Source organism: Balearica regulorum, chromosome 8, assembly GCF_011004875.1.
Source record: "Balearica regulorum gibbericeps isolate bBalReg1 chromosome 8, bBalReg1.pri, whole genome shotgun sequence".
NCBI lineage: Eukaryota > Metazoa > Chordata > Aves > Gruiformes > Gruidae > Balearica > Balearica regulorum.
The window spans coordinates 31,848,069-31,866,649 of record NC_046191.1 but is presented as its reverse complement, the minus strand read 5'-3'; the positions used below and the strand labels follow the sequence as shown (position 1 = coordinate 31,866,649).

Here is an 18,581-nt window from a genome sequence, read left to right as displayed (position 1 = left end):
CACCTCCTCGGAGGCCCGCGGTCCCATGGAAGGCGCAGAGCTCCGACAAACCCACAGCACCCCCATTGCCTCTCCCGTCAAAGAGGAGCTCTCCTCAACTCTTCATGAACTCACGGCAGAGAAAAGGCAGCTTGTACTACCGTGGATTTCGTATTCAGTGGTTACACAGCAAAAAAGTCAGTAGAATTTCCCAGGCTCACAGTACGAGAAGTTAGCGACGCACCTCTCGGCGTTTCCCCCTCTCTTTTCCCTGCTTCCAGACATCCAGTGCACAAAGACAACGAGATCAGACAAAAAGTGGATTTTACGTACACAGTCAGCGTCCCACTAACTCTCTGACAAACAGTAAAATACTCACGGTGTCATACCGATGTTTGAAAACACGCTGGTGTGCTGGAGATGCTTATCAAGGGAGAGGACAAAACGTGATCTAGCTGGAGGGAGGGTAGAGACAGATCTTCCTCCTTTCTAGACAAAAGGAGTCAGGATCCTTCAACTGGGGATAATGTGATATTTTAATTTTTGTTTTTATTAAAGGACCAGCTAGTCCTGAGATGTGCAGCGCTCCAGGGTAGCAAAGTTACATAAAAAGGCAACTACATGTGTGCCAACAAGGCCAGCCCTAACAGGAAGGGGCTTGGGCACAGTGACAACTCCCTGAAAGAAACCGCAGCCCATCACGACATCGGAATGCGCCACGTGACAGCAAATCCCAGAAAAGGAGCCTCTACTTCCAGATCGACACGGAAGCGAACATCAGTCACCATCAGGCCACACGATGCTATCCAGCTTGGCTTTGGCCTTAACGATGAAATCCTCGGAGGCGTCAACAAGCGGAAGCCGCGGAGGTCCCATGGGAATGCCAGAAACAAAAGTCATTACTGCTTTAGTCTGTGCAACACCAAAACCTGGGTGGACAAAAGCAAAATATGGTCACTTACAGCTCTTTTTTTTTTTAAAGCCGTCTCTATACAGGTGTCTGTAAAAGCGGCAGCGTAGAGTTCCTGTGTAATCCGGCATAACCAGGCTTGAAGCGCTTCTCAGAAGTCACAACAGTGTAACTAAGCAGAGATGATCATACTTACAGACAGGAAAGACTGTAATGTAAAAATTACGCCTACTTATTACATTTATTTATATATTATGCCATCATTTCCCTCCTACAGATACCAAGCAGAGTATTTTCTTAGACACGCGCTTGACAAACTACTATGTCACTTTTACAGATAACCAGGACTGCGTGTGGGTTCCTTTCTCCTTGCCAAAAATGTATTGCCACGCAGCCCTGACAAGAGAAGAGATGTTGCGAGTCCTCTACAGGTAAACCAAGCAAAAGTAGATCTACTTCGAATTGACCCTCACAGGTAGGCTGAGCTATCCCAGCCAATTCGTCATCACAGCAACCCGATGTCTGCAGCCTCACAGCTATCCCTCCGAGGCAGGCTCGCACGAAGGAAAGCCCTAGCAGCAGTGACGTCCTGCTGGCATGTGACAATGACATTGGGTACCAGCTTAAACGACCACTGGCCTCTCCTTAGGCACCTCTTGAAATTCAGTGTTTGCCTCTTTAGCTATAAGGCTAAATAATGATGCATTTCCTCTGACTTTTACCCCAAGAAATACAACCAAGCACTAAAGGTCAGCTAGATGCGCTGGGGCTTGCGTGCGTATAGCAAAAACACAGCGAACAATTCTCTTCATTAAGTGAAAACCATGAAATGTCCGATTCAGTCTCCGTACACTGCTTTGACTTGGTTGGTTTTAATTGCTTTTTATATTAAAACTTGGTTTCTGTAAATCACTCCATTTTAAAATGCCGTGGCTTTGTACAGCCTTGACCAGAGTTACTCTTAAATTACAGCAAGGCAGGAGAGACAAGTGTCAGAGCTGTTTTCCTACTGGAGCACCTCAAAAAATGACTCTCTAGAAACGACACGAGAAATGCACTTTTGGAGATAGAACAATGACACAAAAAAACAACAACCCACAGAAAGAGTCAGGATAAGAAAGAAGGTGAATCACAGAGAGTCACAGCTTTAAAAGCTGTGAGATTCCACAGAAGGCGGAAGGAAGTGAGAATGTGATCTGTAAGGGATGCTTGGTCAGCTCCCTTTGTGGAGCTCCCAGCTGCTAACTCACTCAGGAAACACACAGGCAACAATTTCTCATTGCAAAATCTTTCAGGAAGGAAAATCTGAGGGTACAGCAACATGAGAGCTTCTGGAGCATCGAGACAACAAGGGACTTGGGCAGTGCAGGACTTACCTAGTTTGATGACAAAGTTGAGAAATTCCCCAGTGAGAAACTAGAAAAGACAAGCAGCAGTTTATTCACTCCTTCCAATTGAAGATGTACAAGCATCTAGAGCTATGATGATATTTACATTGCATAGGTTTGAGAAAAGCCCTTGGCCACTTGGCTAGGCTGTGGGAAATACTAATTCAATGCCAATGGAATAACAGAGGGAGGGGTGGCTATAAGAAAACCATCACTCCCCCTCAGTCTATCACTCATGTTCAAGCTGTCCCTCGCTGCAAGCAGTCCAAGAACACTCTAAGTCTCACATCAAGCTCTAAAGGTTTACAAATCTGAGTATTGACTGCCTAGTGAAGAGATTTCCCAGAGCAGATCATCCTTTCAGACGTCTTTTAGACATTCATCCAGCAGTCACTTCTATTTTAAGGGAAAAGAAGGATGCCGCAAACGTCCCAGTGGGACGGAAAAACATTGGGTATAGTTTGTATACCAGTTGCTCAGAACTCCTCACAGATCTTCAAGCAGCCCAACACCAACAGGGGCCAAGACAGAGCCGATTTGGGACAGCTTTCTGCCTGACATCATGTAAGGTAGCCCCAGAATATTCCCAGCCAAGGGGCTGGGCCATTGTGGGTTTGCTCAAAGGAAAAAGGCCAGGCCATTGCTCACTCTGCATTGACGAGATTAGGGGGCTGAAGGGTAAGTAAGGCAGATCTTGGTTAAAAGTTAGTAAGGACTGGTCAAAAAGGTGAGGAAAGATGAGTAACAACCAGGGAGGTTGGAGCCGAAAGAATTTTGCTTTAATAAAGCTACTTCAGGGTACGGATGACAAAACCACATGGAAAGCAGCCCCAGTAAAAGCTAGAGGAGAAAGAAGGTTGCTCCTAGCGGGCACAGTGAAGGTGCTGTACCTGGTACTTCCGTGCTAACGCAAGGTCTGGCTTTGCAAAGGCTTGCAACATCAGAGTGGTTTTTCGGCCCAAATAGTTGTATGTACTGCCAAAAAAAGAAACCAAACCAAAAATAGAATCGGTAATGCAAAAGGGGAGCTTAGAGCCACTGAAACAAAAGATGTAGCCACAGGCTTTCACTGTTGACATTATAAGAATGCCTTTATTATGATAGAGATTCGTGCAATCTATGCACGGTTTATACTGTCAAGCATCTGAAGTATGCCAAACCCTACAGAAGAGTTTAGAGAGCAGATTTCTCTTCCCAGTTCTTTCCAAATTGAACTGCTTTTCAAAATTAAAAATAAAAAGAAACAATTAGACAATACAGCAAGTCAATCACTTAATTTTCCAGTTGCTTGTTCATTTAATGGATCATCTCTCAATAACACAGATATCACACAGGAATTCATCTAAGCAGCCTGGTATAAAGGGCAGAAAACAAATCAGAAATTAAACTCGGCAGAGCCCTTCTCCTCACGGACTTCTCATGTAAACTAAGGTAAATGATTTTAACCTCTTTGTGTTTTGGTTCCCTATCCATGTAATGAAGATAAAAGCGATTCCCTAGTTCAAAAAGTTGCCATGAGGATAAAGAAATATGTTGAAACCTCTGGGTCAGCTTACAGACTGTCTGCTTGGCACTGTACAGCCTTACCCTGCAAAATCCTCCATCGCTGTGACAGAAGACGGTTAGAGACATACTGTGTAGACAGTGGAAGATACAGCAATAAAGTGTGCGTAGGAAGTCCAAGCCATACTGACCTTCCAACTGCTCCATCTGCCCCTATTGCCAGTGCACTCAACAGTTGCTAGTTTGGGGTGGGGGGAGAAAAAAAAGCCATTTTTACTTCACGTACCAAAATAAAGAGGAAAAAAAAAAAAACGGGGGGCGGTGGAGGGTGGTGAAAGGCAGCAGCAAAACTACCTGGCAGGTAGGCCAGGGTTACTTTTTTCCCCCCAGGCTGAAGCAAGAGAATGCCATAGAAGAAAGAATTTTTAAGAGGAGCCTCTTACCTCATCCACCCCATAAAGAAATGCAAACTGTTCTCTTTCATTCTTGTTTATACACTGTGCAAGGTCCAAGAGGTCCGTGTCGCTGAACTTCACGCCCTGGAAGGTGGGGATCCACTCTTTTATTCCATCCAGCAGCTCTTCAACACGAACTGTGCAGAACAGTAACCTCATGTGAAGAAACACACCCCTGTTCTGGGAGATTTCCCTGTCCCGTCCCCACGAGGGAGACTTATTTTACAAGTTGTTCACTTTTGGCCTAAGCCTAGTAAACTATATAGCTCTAAAACAACCAGTAAGACAACTTCAGCGTCATTATTTCCCAGAGTTATACAAAAGACATCTTTCCACCCTCTTTGAAGCATTCCTTTTACCAGATCAGAAGGGAAAAACCCTGGATAAGTGAAAGTTTATTCCTAAACTGCAAACAACCTATTTAAGAATAAATGTAAATTCATACATCTAGGAACACCACATCACCTGCTGTCTAGAGCAAATAACCAAAGATCTGTATTCTGTTCCTCATTCCTCTGCTAAATAATAAGACTTGAGAAGCATTGTGGTTTCACATGTAATTTACTAGCAAACGTGACTATGCAGTCAGCATACACCAAGAGATGGCGGTCGCTATCTTGCCAAAAATTGGGATTCAATTATGGTTATCCAAAGCAATTACCTATCCTGGTCCACACTAATTGCAAAGCCGTGGTCAGCATCACCTCCTCCGTCCCAGTTGTTCAGTACTCGTAAGCCATAACTTTTTTCCAGTGAAGAGGAATTTGATTTATTTTCCAGTCTTGGATTCACCTCCCATTTTCTGAAAGGATCCTTTCCACTACAGCTTGCATGTGATGGGAGCAGAGGCCGCATACTACTGGTATACTAATCACACCAGCCACTGGGATTAGGTGGGTTGCTATGAGCCTACAGGCTCAGGAAGAGCTGACTAAGCAGTACTTACTTTTCACACCCGTCAGAGGAGGAATGTGATAGTAATAAAATGGAACCGCAGGGGCTTCAGACGCAACCTTCTGTAAGAAAGCAATCAGCTCATCTGGAAGAAAACAAGCAAGTACCCCCATAAGAGAAGGGGACTATCCGTAGTGAAAGACAGTTCAGGTTCACAGCAGCCAGGGTCTGTGAAGAGGCCATCTACAGCTTGCACATCACGCACAGTGAGTCACGTAAAAACCGTCACACATCGTAAAAAAATAAATGTAACAAAATTCAGTGGAAGACCTTAGGGAAAGCAAAGATTGTATTTATTTTAAACCAAACCAATTTCAGTAACTCACACTCATTCTCTTACAGATGTAACTCATGTGTGCCCTCATGCATGCAAGAGCCGTGTGCCAAAGCGGTCTCACCAGGATCTCGTGTGAGCACAGAGGACAAGGAGGGATCAAGTTCACATCCACCTCCCTGGGGTACTGCTCAATGGTGATGATGAGCAGGTTTTTGGACAACCGTTTTGTACTGTTTTAGGAATCAAAACGTTATTATGGTTGACATTCTTCCTGAGAATCTCATGCACTGCATCCTTCATAGATCTCAGGCAATCTCCCCAATGGGACAGCAGGAAGAGGAATGGCAAAAAACAACAGGCTGAAATCTCACCGCCATCCTACTACTGTCAGCAAGGTCTTCTGATCTTCGTGCTGTTCCTCTGTGTTTACCAGTTTGACTGCCACCAGCTGTGTCCTTGGCTGTTAATACCAGCCATTCTGGCAATCCACTCCGGTTTCTTCTGGTGCTTTCATACGAAGATTTCCATTCATAATTCATATAGACAACTTTTAACATTTCTATTACAAACCTCCACTTCACGTGGTTCTTTTATATTATGTTCATTACATTAAAAGCAGAACACTCCATTTATCAGTTCTGAGGTAACCTTAGGAGCACAGAACCAAACGCGATCACCTCAGTAACAAGAGGCACGCCAGTGTATCAGCAGTTTATCGACTTGGTCAGTGTCCAGCAAGGGTCAGGACAGAACCAGTTGTTTCCTTGTGTGGCCTAGATCAAGGGTGAACTCCATACTATCTATTCCAAAGACAGAAACTACTCTTTCCATAAGCAACTCTTCTTCTTTACAAGAGGCTAACAATATAAATCCCAAAAGACATCCCTCCCATGTCTTACTGGGAGACTTCTAATATTTCCTATTTTTAAAACAGCACCAGGCATGACAGGTGTGCAAACATTATCACCAGAATACTTTCCAAAGAAAGAAGATGGCATTAATCCTGTATCTATGGTCAAGGTTTGGAGTGCAATATAAAAGCAGGTCTGGCAATCACATCTACTCACCTTTGTTTGTGGGTTTGAAGAAGAAGGGAGCTATTACAGCAATAGCACTAGCACCTATGGCTGCTGCGTGTCTCGCCTGTAAACGAGAGAACGGGAAGTATTTGAAGGTACATCTGCGGTATATGTATTACACACATAGTGAAAAGAAATCATATATACACACCAGCTCTTGGGAATCTGGCAGACTCAGTGCTCCCACGTGAACGATCACCTGATCCAATCTGCACAAGAACAAATTCAAAAGGTTTGGGGAGGTTTCAGTGATGGTGACAAATACCAGTCTGCCCAAATGAATCGCTTCAGACCAGGGAGCCACAGAACAAGAACTTCACTGAGCTAGATTAAAACTAAAAGGGATTTGAAGCTGTGTTGGCCTGACAAGCAGACACGCAGGGAAAATGCCGACAGTGGCAAGCAGCTGGTGGTAGAAAAAAGAAAGCACATTTGCAAATATGAATCGTATGACTCCTTGCTGTCGTATTTGCAAGGCTGCCAGGAGGCACAAATTTTAGTATTTTTTAAGACATTAAGGATTTAAGAGGAAGCTGGGAAAAGGAAAGGATATCAAGGCATCTTTGCTTTCTAAACCTCTTGCTCTGCAGAACTACTAGAAGAGTTCAACCGCACAGCAGCACCTTCGACTGCTTGTCTGCTCCTGCCAAGACAATCTCCCAGGTTCCAGTCCATCAGGCCCATTTCTGCATTTCTTCTTTATATCCACACAGACCGTGAGCCTTCACACCACCTTAGTTCCGCTCACTATCCTTCTCACCCCAAACACCTCCTCCTCTCCATATCCTCTGACATAGCAACTAAGAAGATGGCAGCGGTGAGTGATACAAGACAATGACATGTACAAGAGATATATAAAGATATTATAAGAGTATAAATAGGCAGATTGCTCTTTACTTTCATTTCTTCTCAAGAATAAGCAAAGGGCACAGCCCTTTTTTGTCCCCCTGCCTCTCAGTGCACCAAAGAGAAGGACTCTTACAAGCTCTCTAAGCAGCTGGTGTCCATTTCTGCTAACTGGCAGTAACAAAAACACAGACTTCTATGATAAAGGAGCAAGGGAACAAAGCCAACAAGAAGATACTCAAAAAAAAAAAAAAAAAGCCATCAGCAGATGTGGCTTTGCCATCAGGCATGCCTATATCATAACACGAGATCTAGAATCCCCTGTTCCCTCTCAGCTACTCACTTGTCTTTTCCTTGGCGCACCCATTCTTCTGCCAACTGCTTCCTCTCCTGGATATTAAGGGACAGTCCTTCTCCTGTTGTGCCATTCACTGTTCCAACACAACACAACATGCTTGCTGAGGCCAGGCCTACACGCATTGGTTTTACCAAAGACAAGAACTGATGCTTTTGATGATACTAAACAGAAATCTTTTTCCCCTAACTCATTTTAAGATAGCAATGCTCCGCACCAGCATCTGCATGGGGACAGCAGTGTTACCATCACTAAATGATGTGTTGGAAACCTGGGTGTTTCAGGATCTGCAGCTGTGGGAGGGAGGTGGCAGAATCAGCTGCTGAAACTGGGAAATTGTCCCCCAGCATCTCCTCCCCAGCAGACACTACCTCCTTCTCCCAGCAGTGAGTCAGGCTGTGACAAGCGCACGAAGGGAGGCCCAACTAGCCAGGCAGAGTGACTGTCTACCCTCCACCTCAGGGAAACAGCCTGACCTCAAATTTGGTGTCTCTGTCGTGAGTGGAACCGTGCGTGCTACCTAGGCACAACGAGACGTCGGTATGTTCACTCAGTAGTTTAAACAGCAGTTTAAAATGGGATGGCTGAAGTCACTGCCACCCTCTGCTCTGCATCTTGGCACTCTTTTGACTGAAGTTTTGAACCAAAAATCTTATCACTGACTTCAGCTTACTTAACTATTCCAGGCTGTGAATGAGAGTGGTTTAGCAGATACTGTATTCTCTTCGCAGCAGTCCCTGAGAAGGAGGCAGAACAGAGACATGGGAGCTGTGACCACCTTGGTATCACCCACAGCACCATGGGTCTCAAAGAAGCCCATTTGGCTTTGATGAGCTCACTGAATTCCCTGGGCTCCTGAGCTGATGGTTTTCAACCAGATGATCATATCTTGCCCAGGCAAAGGGGAGAATCATTCAGTTGAGTCTTCTCTGCCAACACAGCATTATCCATTCACCGTACGAAGGCAACACTTACTTTATCCCACACAGAAACGAGGTGTAGGCGAAGGCAGATGCCTTAAGTATTGCTTGCACTCTCTCCACTGGTGAATATAAATGGTTAGGATGATTGCACATCCACAGTCCCTCTTGCTACAGCTCTTATCAGGTAAGATATAACAGGATTCCCATCCAGGCAAAAGGGGTGTAACACAGTTTCTGTCAAAAAAAACACTTACCAAAAACATTCTTCACGTTCTGCTCGCTTACCAGATAATCCACATATTGATGAATCACCGAAAGGTTAATTTGTCTGAAATGAAAGGAACCACAACAACCATAAGTCTCCACCCACAGATATCTTAAACTTCAAGATTAAGAAACCAAAAAAAAAGAGACACACATTTTTGAAGCCTTGCATTTGTACACACACGGATTACCCCAAGGTAGGATACTCTCAGCATGTATTTAACATTTCAGGTAACAGCTCACTTCTGAATTCTTTCTTCCAGTGTCTCTTCCTCCTGACAAGCAGTTCACTCTTCCAACCTTTTCCCTCAACTGGTAATTACTGCAAGCTCACCACAGCAAAGGACTTTTTTGAGGAGGTATGAGAGAACAAGAGGCACTCAAATGTCTTTGACTGTTGAGGGAAACAGGAGTCCTCTTGACAGCACAAAGATATTTGTGCAAGTGCTGGCAAAGAGTTAAACTATACTTGTAACTGCTGGACACAGACAGTGAAATGGCATCTGCTGGATGTGACTTTGACCTCTCTCTCATTAAAGGATGAGGAAAGCAACAGACTTCCTGGACAAACAGAGGAAATTTAATTTCTAGGTTTATCTTCTCTCCAGGACAAACTTACTTTGTTTATCAGTGTATAATATGTTACCGTTGTTTTCATTTGTCAAACACACAGACCAACCCTATAGTCTGGAAGTCAATTCTGGGCCCTTGACCTGGTTCACACATCACTCAGAATTTCATAGCTGCTTTCACAGAACGTATCTTACGAGGGCCATGCATTCCGGGCAGAGGGCCCAGGGCACTCTCCAAATACCACGTTGCAATAATTTTGAGTTGTTAGAAAAAATGAAATCAGAAATAAGTTTCCTGTAAAGCAAGAAACAAAGTAGTGACTGCAATGCAAATGAGTTTCCCAAGACAGTACTTGTCAAAAGTAAAGGCTCACTTTCAGAGGACTGTACCAGCACATCTCCACTGTCTCCCTCAAGAACACATACAGATCTTGACATATGCCCCATCAGAGAAGCTCAGGGTCCTTTGCTGACTCCAAACAACTCTGTCTTGCAACATCAAAATGCAGTAGGGAGGACATCTGTTTGCCATCACTGCTTTGAGGAAGGCTGAATTTCAACTTTCGATTTGATGTTATTTTCAGAACTGCGCAGTCCTTGCAGTGTTTTCCTCAGGTTTAGACAAATTCCATGCACACATACATACATGCATGACTTAGCTAGGGTGAAGAAAAGTCTGAAAGGCTTTCAGATTTTGACAATTATTTTCTAGCTCTCGAGCTCTTTTTAACTAGGACTGTGATTTTCCTTAACAAACGTGAAAATACTGCAATATTCTACACACATAACCTTATTGTTATTTAATTTGCACCTACAAAAGCAGCAGAAAAAGAGATGGGAGACTGACTGAAACTCCAAACCCAGACCTATAGCACCTGCTGTGCAACAGAAGATGCAGAGGCAAAGGGATCCCACTCTAGTCCTAGTGGGACCAACCTAATAGTTTCCCCATCCCATCAGAGATCTGATTTAAAAACAAAAACCAAACCTGATCAGATCCAAGTAAGAAAGAAGGAAAACAGGGGTCTAAGGTAACGGTCATCAGCGTGACTTTGACAACTCACCCATCAGGAGTCATTGGAGTGATTGTAGCAGCTACAAGACCCTGCAACTTCTTTCTGGGTGTCATTGAGCTGTTTGGAAAGAGACAAAAATTATTACTGTCTTTATTTAAGTGTTGTTCAACTTCTGTTAAAAGCAAAACTGGACGGGCAAAGTTCAGAAGAAGTGGACTTTGCCAGGCTGTTAATTTTGGTTAGAAAGAAGTGTCGTCTTGCTGTGGGAAGAGTCTTACTGCAGCCAGCTCCACCCCAGGGCAGGACCGGGAGCACCAGCTGCAGTTACACTTCAGAGATACCTTCTATTTCACCTTTCCTTTTCTACACGTAGGTTGTGGTCTAGCACATAACGCCCGGCAGCCCGGAAGGGAGAACAGTTTGGAAGAGAACCGGGCCCAAACCCCTTCCCCCGAGAAAGACAACCTCACGCCGCCCCCTCCCCGCGGCAGACCACAGCGACCCGCCGGGCAGCACCGGGCCCAGCCCGCCCAAGGCGGCTCCTGCCCCGGGGAGGCCGAGGCCCCTAAACCCCCCCTCTCAGTGTCGTTTCCCCCACCCCCCCCCCCCCCGGCCGCTCCCCTCACCTCGCCGGCGGCCGGCCCGGCTCCGCAGCACCTCCGGGGCGGCCCCGCTGGCCGCCTCGCTCCGCCCTCGGCCCGGCCCGGCTGAGAGGGCCGCCTGGGTTCTGCTCCAGCAGGCTCCGGCCGTAAAAAAGCGCTGAGCAGGCAGTGGCCGGCGGCAGGAAGCCGGCATCACCTGACAGCTCTCCACAGAAAGCAGCTCGGCATCGTCCCCCCCTCCGCTCGCTCCCCGGCTGCCTCTGATGAGCCATTCAACCGCAATCCCCGCAGCCTCCCGTGCCTCTGCGAGTGCTGCTTAAATGCTAAAGCTTGTTTGGATTATTAATCGCTGTTTGCAAACGTTAAAAAAAAAAAATCACTTAAAAAAACCTGAACAACAGGGCGGAGAAATAAGAGAGCTGGCAGCGGCACGCTTTGCCGCAGGAATGGTACCTGTGGTAAGGTGAGGCGGCCAGCCGCACCGCCGAGCACCAGGGCCGGAGATTTGGGAGAGTTTGGTTAACAGCTCTATATATTTCAGCGGGGATTTTTGCCCAATCACTGCTGGGGAAAAAGAAAAAAAAAAGAAAAAAGAGGGTATCTTTTTGTTGATGGCTGAAAACAAAGAGGGAAGCCTGGCTGCAAACTAGAAGGGTGTTTGCAGCTGAAGCAACTCAGCCAAGGTCAGCTCCCCTTAGGTTGTCTACCCTCGCGAGAGAAGTTCATGCTATTGCTGTGATTAGCAGCGTCAAAATGCAACCCTGGAGCTGTCTGACAGAAAGGCACGTCGCCACTGCACTGTGCAGCAGAAAGAAAAACATATTTTCCACAGAGAAGGATTTCGACAAGCAGTAAGTGAGGAAGCAAACCCACGCTGCCTTGTCGTAAAGGGAACAAGCACCAGAGGGCATGTCAAAAGCTCGCGGAGGCCTGGGAACTGTGATAAAGAGCATCTCTGATTAACAGATTATTTTTTTTCTCCAAATTGGTCAAATTTCATCTATTCTCTGTTCCCAGACAAAAACAAAGGTGCAACTGGAGACAAAGCCTAAAACTACAGCTCAGTAATTCAGGAGCAAGCATCAAAATACTATCATTATTGTAAAACAAAATCCCATTCGCCAAAAAAATTCGGCATCGTTCCAACTCATCTTACATCTCTGCATTTCTTTTACGTGACTAACATGCATGTTTCACCCTCAGGGTCTCAAATCTGTACCGAGCATCAAATTTAAAAGCTGTGGCATTGAAGAAATGAGCCAGCCGTTGATCTCTGTGCCTTCGTCCCCCTTTGTAGAGGTCGTGGTTATCTAGTCGTGGTTATCTAGCTGCGAGCTCTGCAGGTAGTCATTGTCCCTGATGGACGCCTGCTGTGGTGGGGACCTCCTGTTACTCAGTGCCTCTCACCCGCAGTTCTTCTACAAATCATCATTATTTGGATAATAACAGATAAACCTATAATGTTTAGAATAGAATAGAAAAACTATGCCATAAGCCAAAAAGCCATGAGATATAAAGAAATGAGTAGTTAAGGGGAAGACCTGCTTCATTTTGGCCCCACTATGGACACCACCACAACCTGGGCGCAGCTCACGTTGTGGGGACTGCAGGACTTCAACCAGGAAAGGCTTTGGCTGCCCGTTTCCTCATCTCCTGCCCTTCCATCAGCCCGTTCCTCGTTCCACCGTGGTGCTGGAAGCACTCCCAATGCCAGTGCAGTGCCCTGGCTCTGGGACACGCAGTGTGGGGAGCCGGGAGGATCTGTGTCGCTGCGTGAGAAAGGCAAATGGAGGTCAGGCTATGACAAGCAAGCAGAAGACAATGGCACATGGGGAGGTAAAACCGCTCCTCGCGTGCAGCCCATGTGGCTCCTGTTTTCTTCTCCAACTTGTGGTTTTACCAGATGTGTACGACGTGCAGCGCAGAGTCTGGGCCCTGCGGCAGAAAGGCAGCTGGGTGCTGAACAATCCTCCTCCGTCCCACCAGAACCGCAGCTGGTCCTGAAGTCAAATCTTCTCCCAGATCTGACCAGCAGACCACCAGCACCTCTTAAGACAACGTAACACCCTGCACAGATTTGTGGCTGACATTTAACAGACTCAGAAGAAAAGAGGCTATAAAAGGCCATATAGAGTCCATAAGACTGAACACCAAAAAGACATCCATCAGTCTTTCTTGAGTACACCCCAATGCCTGCAGCTTGCAGCTGGGGAAAATCATTTGGGTTTTCCTGGGGAAAATCATTTGGGTTCTCTACACCCATCCACAAAACAAGTGCAGTAAGACATTCTGCCTCCAGTATGTACTTTCAGATCTCCCATCGGAGCACATTTTGAGAGCATCCCGTGCCTGCAGTGGAGAGAACAATCCCCCATTGTTGTATGCTCTGGGAGCATATTTTTCATGTAGTCACAGAATAATCTCAGGAGTTTGGGTTTGTGGTATTCCTCCTCCACTCCAAAATATGCTCACTGTGGGCTGTTCACACGCAGCCATTGCTTTCTCTGGGGTTTGGCTTTATTACCAGGTTCTCGCACAGCACATGTACTTTTCTTTTCTTTGAGGCTCATCTCGTTCTTCCAGAAATCCCCTTTTCTCTATGCTCTTCCACTCCTACGGGTAATTTCTCTTTTTCCAGGCTGAACAGTCCCAGCTCTTTCAGCCTCTCCTTGTAATACAGATACTCCAGTCCCATGACCATCTTCGAGGCCCTTCACTGGACTCACTCTAGGAAGTCCACGTCTTCCCTTTCCTGGGGAGCCCAGCACTCCAGATGCATCTCACCAGCGCTGACCAGAGGGGAAGGGTGACCTCCCTTGACCCGCCAGCCCGCTTCTCCAGCCTGTTGAGGTCCCTCTGGATGGCAGCACACCTATGTGGTCCACCAGCCATTCCTCCCAGCTTTGTGTCATCTGCGAACTTGCTGGGAGTGCTCTCTGCTCCATCATTTAGGTCATTAATGAAGAATTTCAGCAGTACTGGCCCCAGAAGAACAGTATTTCAGGAGGTTCAGAGAGAATTCGGTGCTCTGTAGAGCCATTTAAGAAAGTTCAGAAGATTTTCTGAGTATTTTAAGGGAGTTTTAGAACTACTTTGTGCTGCTGACAGCATATGAGAGAAGTTTTACAGTAGTGTGAAGTGGTTTAGAGTCGCTTAGAACAGTTTGTAGGAGTTACAGATTAGTCTAGAAGAGTTTTAGAGCTGCTTAGAGCTCTTCAGAGGAATTTTAGAACTGCGTAGAGGAGGTTACAGTTGTACAGTAGGAATTTAGAGGCACTTCAGATGTATTTAAAGACACATTAGTGCTGCTTAGAGCAACACAGAGGAGCTTTACATCACTTCAGAGGTGCTCTGAGGGTTTGAGAAGAGGTTTAGAAGCGGTAAAGGAGTTTACAGTTGTTTAGAATGCTTTACAGGAGTTTTGGCACACTTTACAGGACTTTAGAGCTGCTTAGAACTGTTTATAGGGGTTTCAGAGGAGTGGTGTGGAGCTGCTTAGTGCTGTTCAAAGCAGTTTGAGAGGACTTCAGAGAAGTTTTAGTGCTGTTTCTCTAAACAGGAGTTTCAGAAGTGCACAAAGGAGTTCTAGAGCAGTTGCAAGGAGACTGAGAGGGGTTTGAGATCTATTTTGAAGCATTTTACTGCTGCTAAAAAGCAGTGTGGACGAATTTTAGATATTAGTGTTGTTTAGAGCATTTTCAGAGAGGTAGAGTGGAGGTTTTACTTTCTCACCATTGTCTATAGCTGATTAGAAGAATTTTAGAACTGTTTAGATGTGTTGTAGAGTAGTAGAGTGCATTTTAGAGGTATTCTGGAGCTGTTTCAACAAGTCCAGACTGGTTTAGCAGCACCCTAGAGTGTTTTAGAATCAGTTAAATGATTTTAAAAAGGTGTAATTTAGGGGGTGTAATAATAGCTCTTTAAGAGCTCATCAGAGGCGTTTTGTAGCTGTCTGGTGGTATTTTAGAGGGGTTTAGAGCACCTCAGAGCATATTCAAGGAGGTTTAGAGGTCCTTAGAGGAGTTTAAGAGGCCCAAAGATCAATACAGAGGAGTTTGAGATAAGATCAGATGAATCTGAAAGCTTCATAAAGGAGGTCTAGAAAGATGTGAGTGCAGTTTAGAGGACCCTACCACTCTTTAAAGGGATCTTAGAGCTCCTCAGAACTGCTTAGTGTGCTTTTGAGGAGTTTTGGAGGAATCTGGAGTTGTAAACAGCCCTAAAGATCTGAAAAACAGGAAATTTAAAGACATTTTAAAGGGGGTAATAAATTGTTAGAGATGTTTAGAGCCATTTAGTGGCAGTTTAGAGCTGATTAGAAGAGTTTTAGAGTGGTTTAGAGACCAGTTGTGTAAATTACATCTGTGTTGAGGCAATTGCCTCATTGCAGCAATATGGAGGTCCTTGCAGCTCTTTAGAGCTGATTAAAGGACTTGTAGAGCAATTTAGAAGAGTTATACAGTGGTTTAGAGGTGCCTAGAGAGGGTTAAAATCTTGCAGTAGTTTATAGACATTTTAAAAAATTTTAGAGTTGCCCCAGCCTATCCCCTCCCCAGTTCCGTGCTGGTTCAGGGTTGGGACTGTCTTCCCACATCCGTCATAGCCACGATTGAGGTTTCTGACTCCCCTCACTGTCCCTCTTCTTCTCCCCTAGTCCTTGGGTGTGGGTTTTGTGTTTCAGGACAGTCTTTGCTTACCTTTGGAAGGAATGCAATTAAGAAAATGATGGTGAAGATTCTAAGACTCTCATATTTACACTGATAAGGTCCCATGTAATTACCAGAAGGAAAAAAGAATTGTGGTTTAGCCAAAACCAATACACAAGTTATTCCACAGAGGTTTGAAGGTTCCATTCAGTAGTACTACATAATACAGTGGATAATTACTAACTCTCTTCATTCCTCCTACAGTCATCCACAAACAAATACCTTCACTTCGATGTCCTGTACGCTAACCTCCACATGCAATCAGCAATGTCAATGATGTGTATGTGAGTTCAGAGTCCTAAGGATGAGAGACTAAACATTTAGGAAGGCTCAAATTCCTGTGGGAATTTATATTTAGGAGAATCTGAATACAGGAACTCACATTCAGGTTCCAAAATCCACACTGTAAATTTTGGGCAATGCAGAAGAAGAGCTTAGGCTGCCTGCAGCTGCAGCATGCTGTGCCGAGACTGGAAAAGCATCTTCCCGCTTACCACTGAAATAAGCAGTAAAGTGTCAGTGGTGCAAAAACTCAGAGGATAATAAGCACAACGGTGAAAACAACAAAAATCAGTTCCTATTTTCCCAAAACAAGTATAGGAATAAAAATATGGCTTTTATAGATGTAAGCAATTTTTCTATAAGGAAAAGAAATGAACATGAATGTCAAAAGCTTATCTAAATAACTCCATAAGGTAATTCCAAACAGGGAAGTTATAGACACTTTTCTGTTGCCATGTGCCAACATAGTGGATTCACATATCTATTAAGATCTCCATTATTCAAAGAACTGATTTGCTGAGGTAGGTTAACTACTAAAGCCAAAGGCCCTGCAAGTTTCCTCCAGACTTTTTTGTTGTTGCTTTGTTGTTAACACTTCCAACATTTTCTAGTTTACCATCCCTGTTCTTTACTTCTACTTTCCCCAAATCACATTTCTCTCTACCTATACACAGTTTTGACATCTGGATTTTCCCATTTCTCAAACTACCGTGACTGCAGTTCTGGTTGGGCATAATTAAACTATAGTTTTGCTTCTGTTTCTCTCTGCAATAAATAAATTTACCCAAATATAATTTTCTTTCAAAGAAGACAGACCCAAGTCTATTTTCAGAACAAATACAAAGTACCCAAGCCTAAATGATGGCAGAAATTCAAAGACAATACCTTTGAAAAGTGATCAAATTCTGTTAAATACTGTCTTGGCTGGCTGGTAATCAGAAATCCATCATCTGAGAAGCTGACACGATGTTATTATACGTAAAGCATGTACCTCATTTTCTCTGCAAAAAGAAAATCTAAAGGTGCAAAAATCAAAAGAAATATTGACCTCTCAGATTTTAAATTTGAGTTTTAAACTGTTAAGTTGGGTATCAATTCTGCCTGGAAGCCTGCCAATTTAACTCTTCTGGAATTGAGCATACCCTGGAGGATTTCCCTAACTTATTTTTTTAACTATCCTAACACAGACATTCAGACTGGTGTGTTTGCTGCATAAAAGATGTTAACATTCCAAGACATTTATTTTTTAGATGTCAAGATGCTTAAATGTTTCATCTTCCCATTAACAGTTCACTAATAGATACTAGAGTATATTCAAATGTAAGGCTTTAGAAACAGAGGTATTACAGTACACTGGATCCATTAGTGAGCTCCATTGGCAGCCAAGACAGTTTGAGGGACTTTTGTATTGAAGTAAAACTCACCTCTGAACGCAAACAACAGTGCCATCTACTGCAGAATGCAGCGTTGGCTCATCTTCAGAAAGGAGAGATCAGGTTCTTAAAGAATCCATCTCTGCAGGCCTTGCTTGCATAATCTAAGTAACAAAAATGCCCACCAAAACACCACACCCACAACCAAAATCCGCACTGCTAGAAGATGGGAGAACTTCTGATATGATCTCTACTTGGGCAACTAAGATCAGGAAGAAGCTTAGGAGACAAACTCTCAGCTAAGCTAACTGATAGATCCGTGGTTAGGTGGTTAGTTGGATGGACAGGCCAGAAAGAGAACACTTTCCTGCAGCCATGCATCGCTAACGCCTACGTGCCGACAAATACATTGACGGTAAGATTGCAAGGGCTTTGTAATGGATTCACGTCACCCAATACGTACCACAGTGGTCCTCAGTTTGTATTGCTGAAGAGCCATCACACTAGAGACACCCCTAGCAAGAAGCTCACCATTGTTTCAGTTATCTCTTCACATATTCTTAGAGAAAGTAGAAAATAGGACTTTAGGAGACCGTTTTCTTTTTCCAAGATACTAGTCCTTATGCTCTGGGCCTGTTTCCATCATCTCTGGACATGTTTTCAGGTCCTTGGGATTCCATAGAGAAACCCCAAGCTCTCTAGGGCAATACCCACATACCTGGCTCCTTTTCAGATGATACAGGCTTCTCCCATCATCTCAAAATAAGCCTTCAGCAGAGTCAGGAGCTTATCCCAGGCCCTGGGCAGAGCAGCTGCCAGGTGGTCTCACCCCATGCAGCATACAGATTGGAGAAAGCTGAGGGAGGGAGGGAAGGGAGCGAGCAAGCCAGCCAAAGAAGGTGAAGAAAAAGAGAAGGAAAAGATCACCTTAAAGATTTAGGAAGGCAGAGCAAAGAAAGAAAATGCAGAGCCAGTGTGTTCCTGCTCCATATCGCTTGAGAACATTATTTGTGGTACGGATTGTTGGTGACTTCAAATATTAGACTTTCCTATTGAAAAGAAACAATCATTAAATGCTTGTTCTCCTTAAGGTTGTT

At 44.6% G+C, this 18,581-nt stretch overlaps 1 protein-coding gene across 1 annotated transcript; it reads right to left on the bottom strand.

Moving 5' to 3' along the window:
* Nucleotides 1-497: 497 nt before the first annotated feature.
* On the bottom strand, nt 498-11,410 carry NPL (N-acetylneuraminate pyruvate lyase). Its single transcript, XM_075760521.1, has 12 exons — nt 11,148-11,410; nt 10,570-10,638; nt 8,924-8,997; nt 7,735-7,822; nt 6,697-6,754; nt 6,534-6,609; nt 5,182-5,274; nt 4,224-4,372; nt 3,972-4,018; nt 3,168-3,252; nt 2,266-2,305; nt 498-908 (listed from the first exon to the last, which is right to left on the bottom strand). Exons 1-12 carry the CDS (start codon nt 11,393-11,395, stop codon nt 757-759), a joined length of 1,179 nt encoding a protein of 392 aa, XP_075616636.1. The 5' UTR covers nt 11,396-11,410; the 3' UTR covers nt 498-756.
* Nucleotides 11,411-18,581: the final 7,171 nt, after the last annotated feature.

Excerpts from the sequence above, each read along its gene's own strand:
- NPL (XM_075760521.1), bottom strand. The coding sequence starts at position 11,395 with ATGGCTCATCAGAGGCAGCCGGGGAGCGAGCGGAGGGGGGGACGATGC. Across the intron at positions 7,823-8,923 it reads GAACGTGAAGAATGTTTTTG|TGAATGGCACAACAGGAGAA; the intron begins GTAAGTGTTTTT and ends GTGTTGGAACAG. Across the intron at positions 6,755-7,734 it reads GTGCGCCAAGGAAAAGACAA|ATTGGATCAGGTGATCGTTC; the intron begins GTGAGTAGCTGA and ends GTTCTTGTGCAG.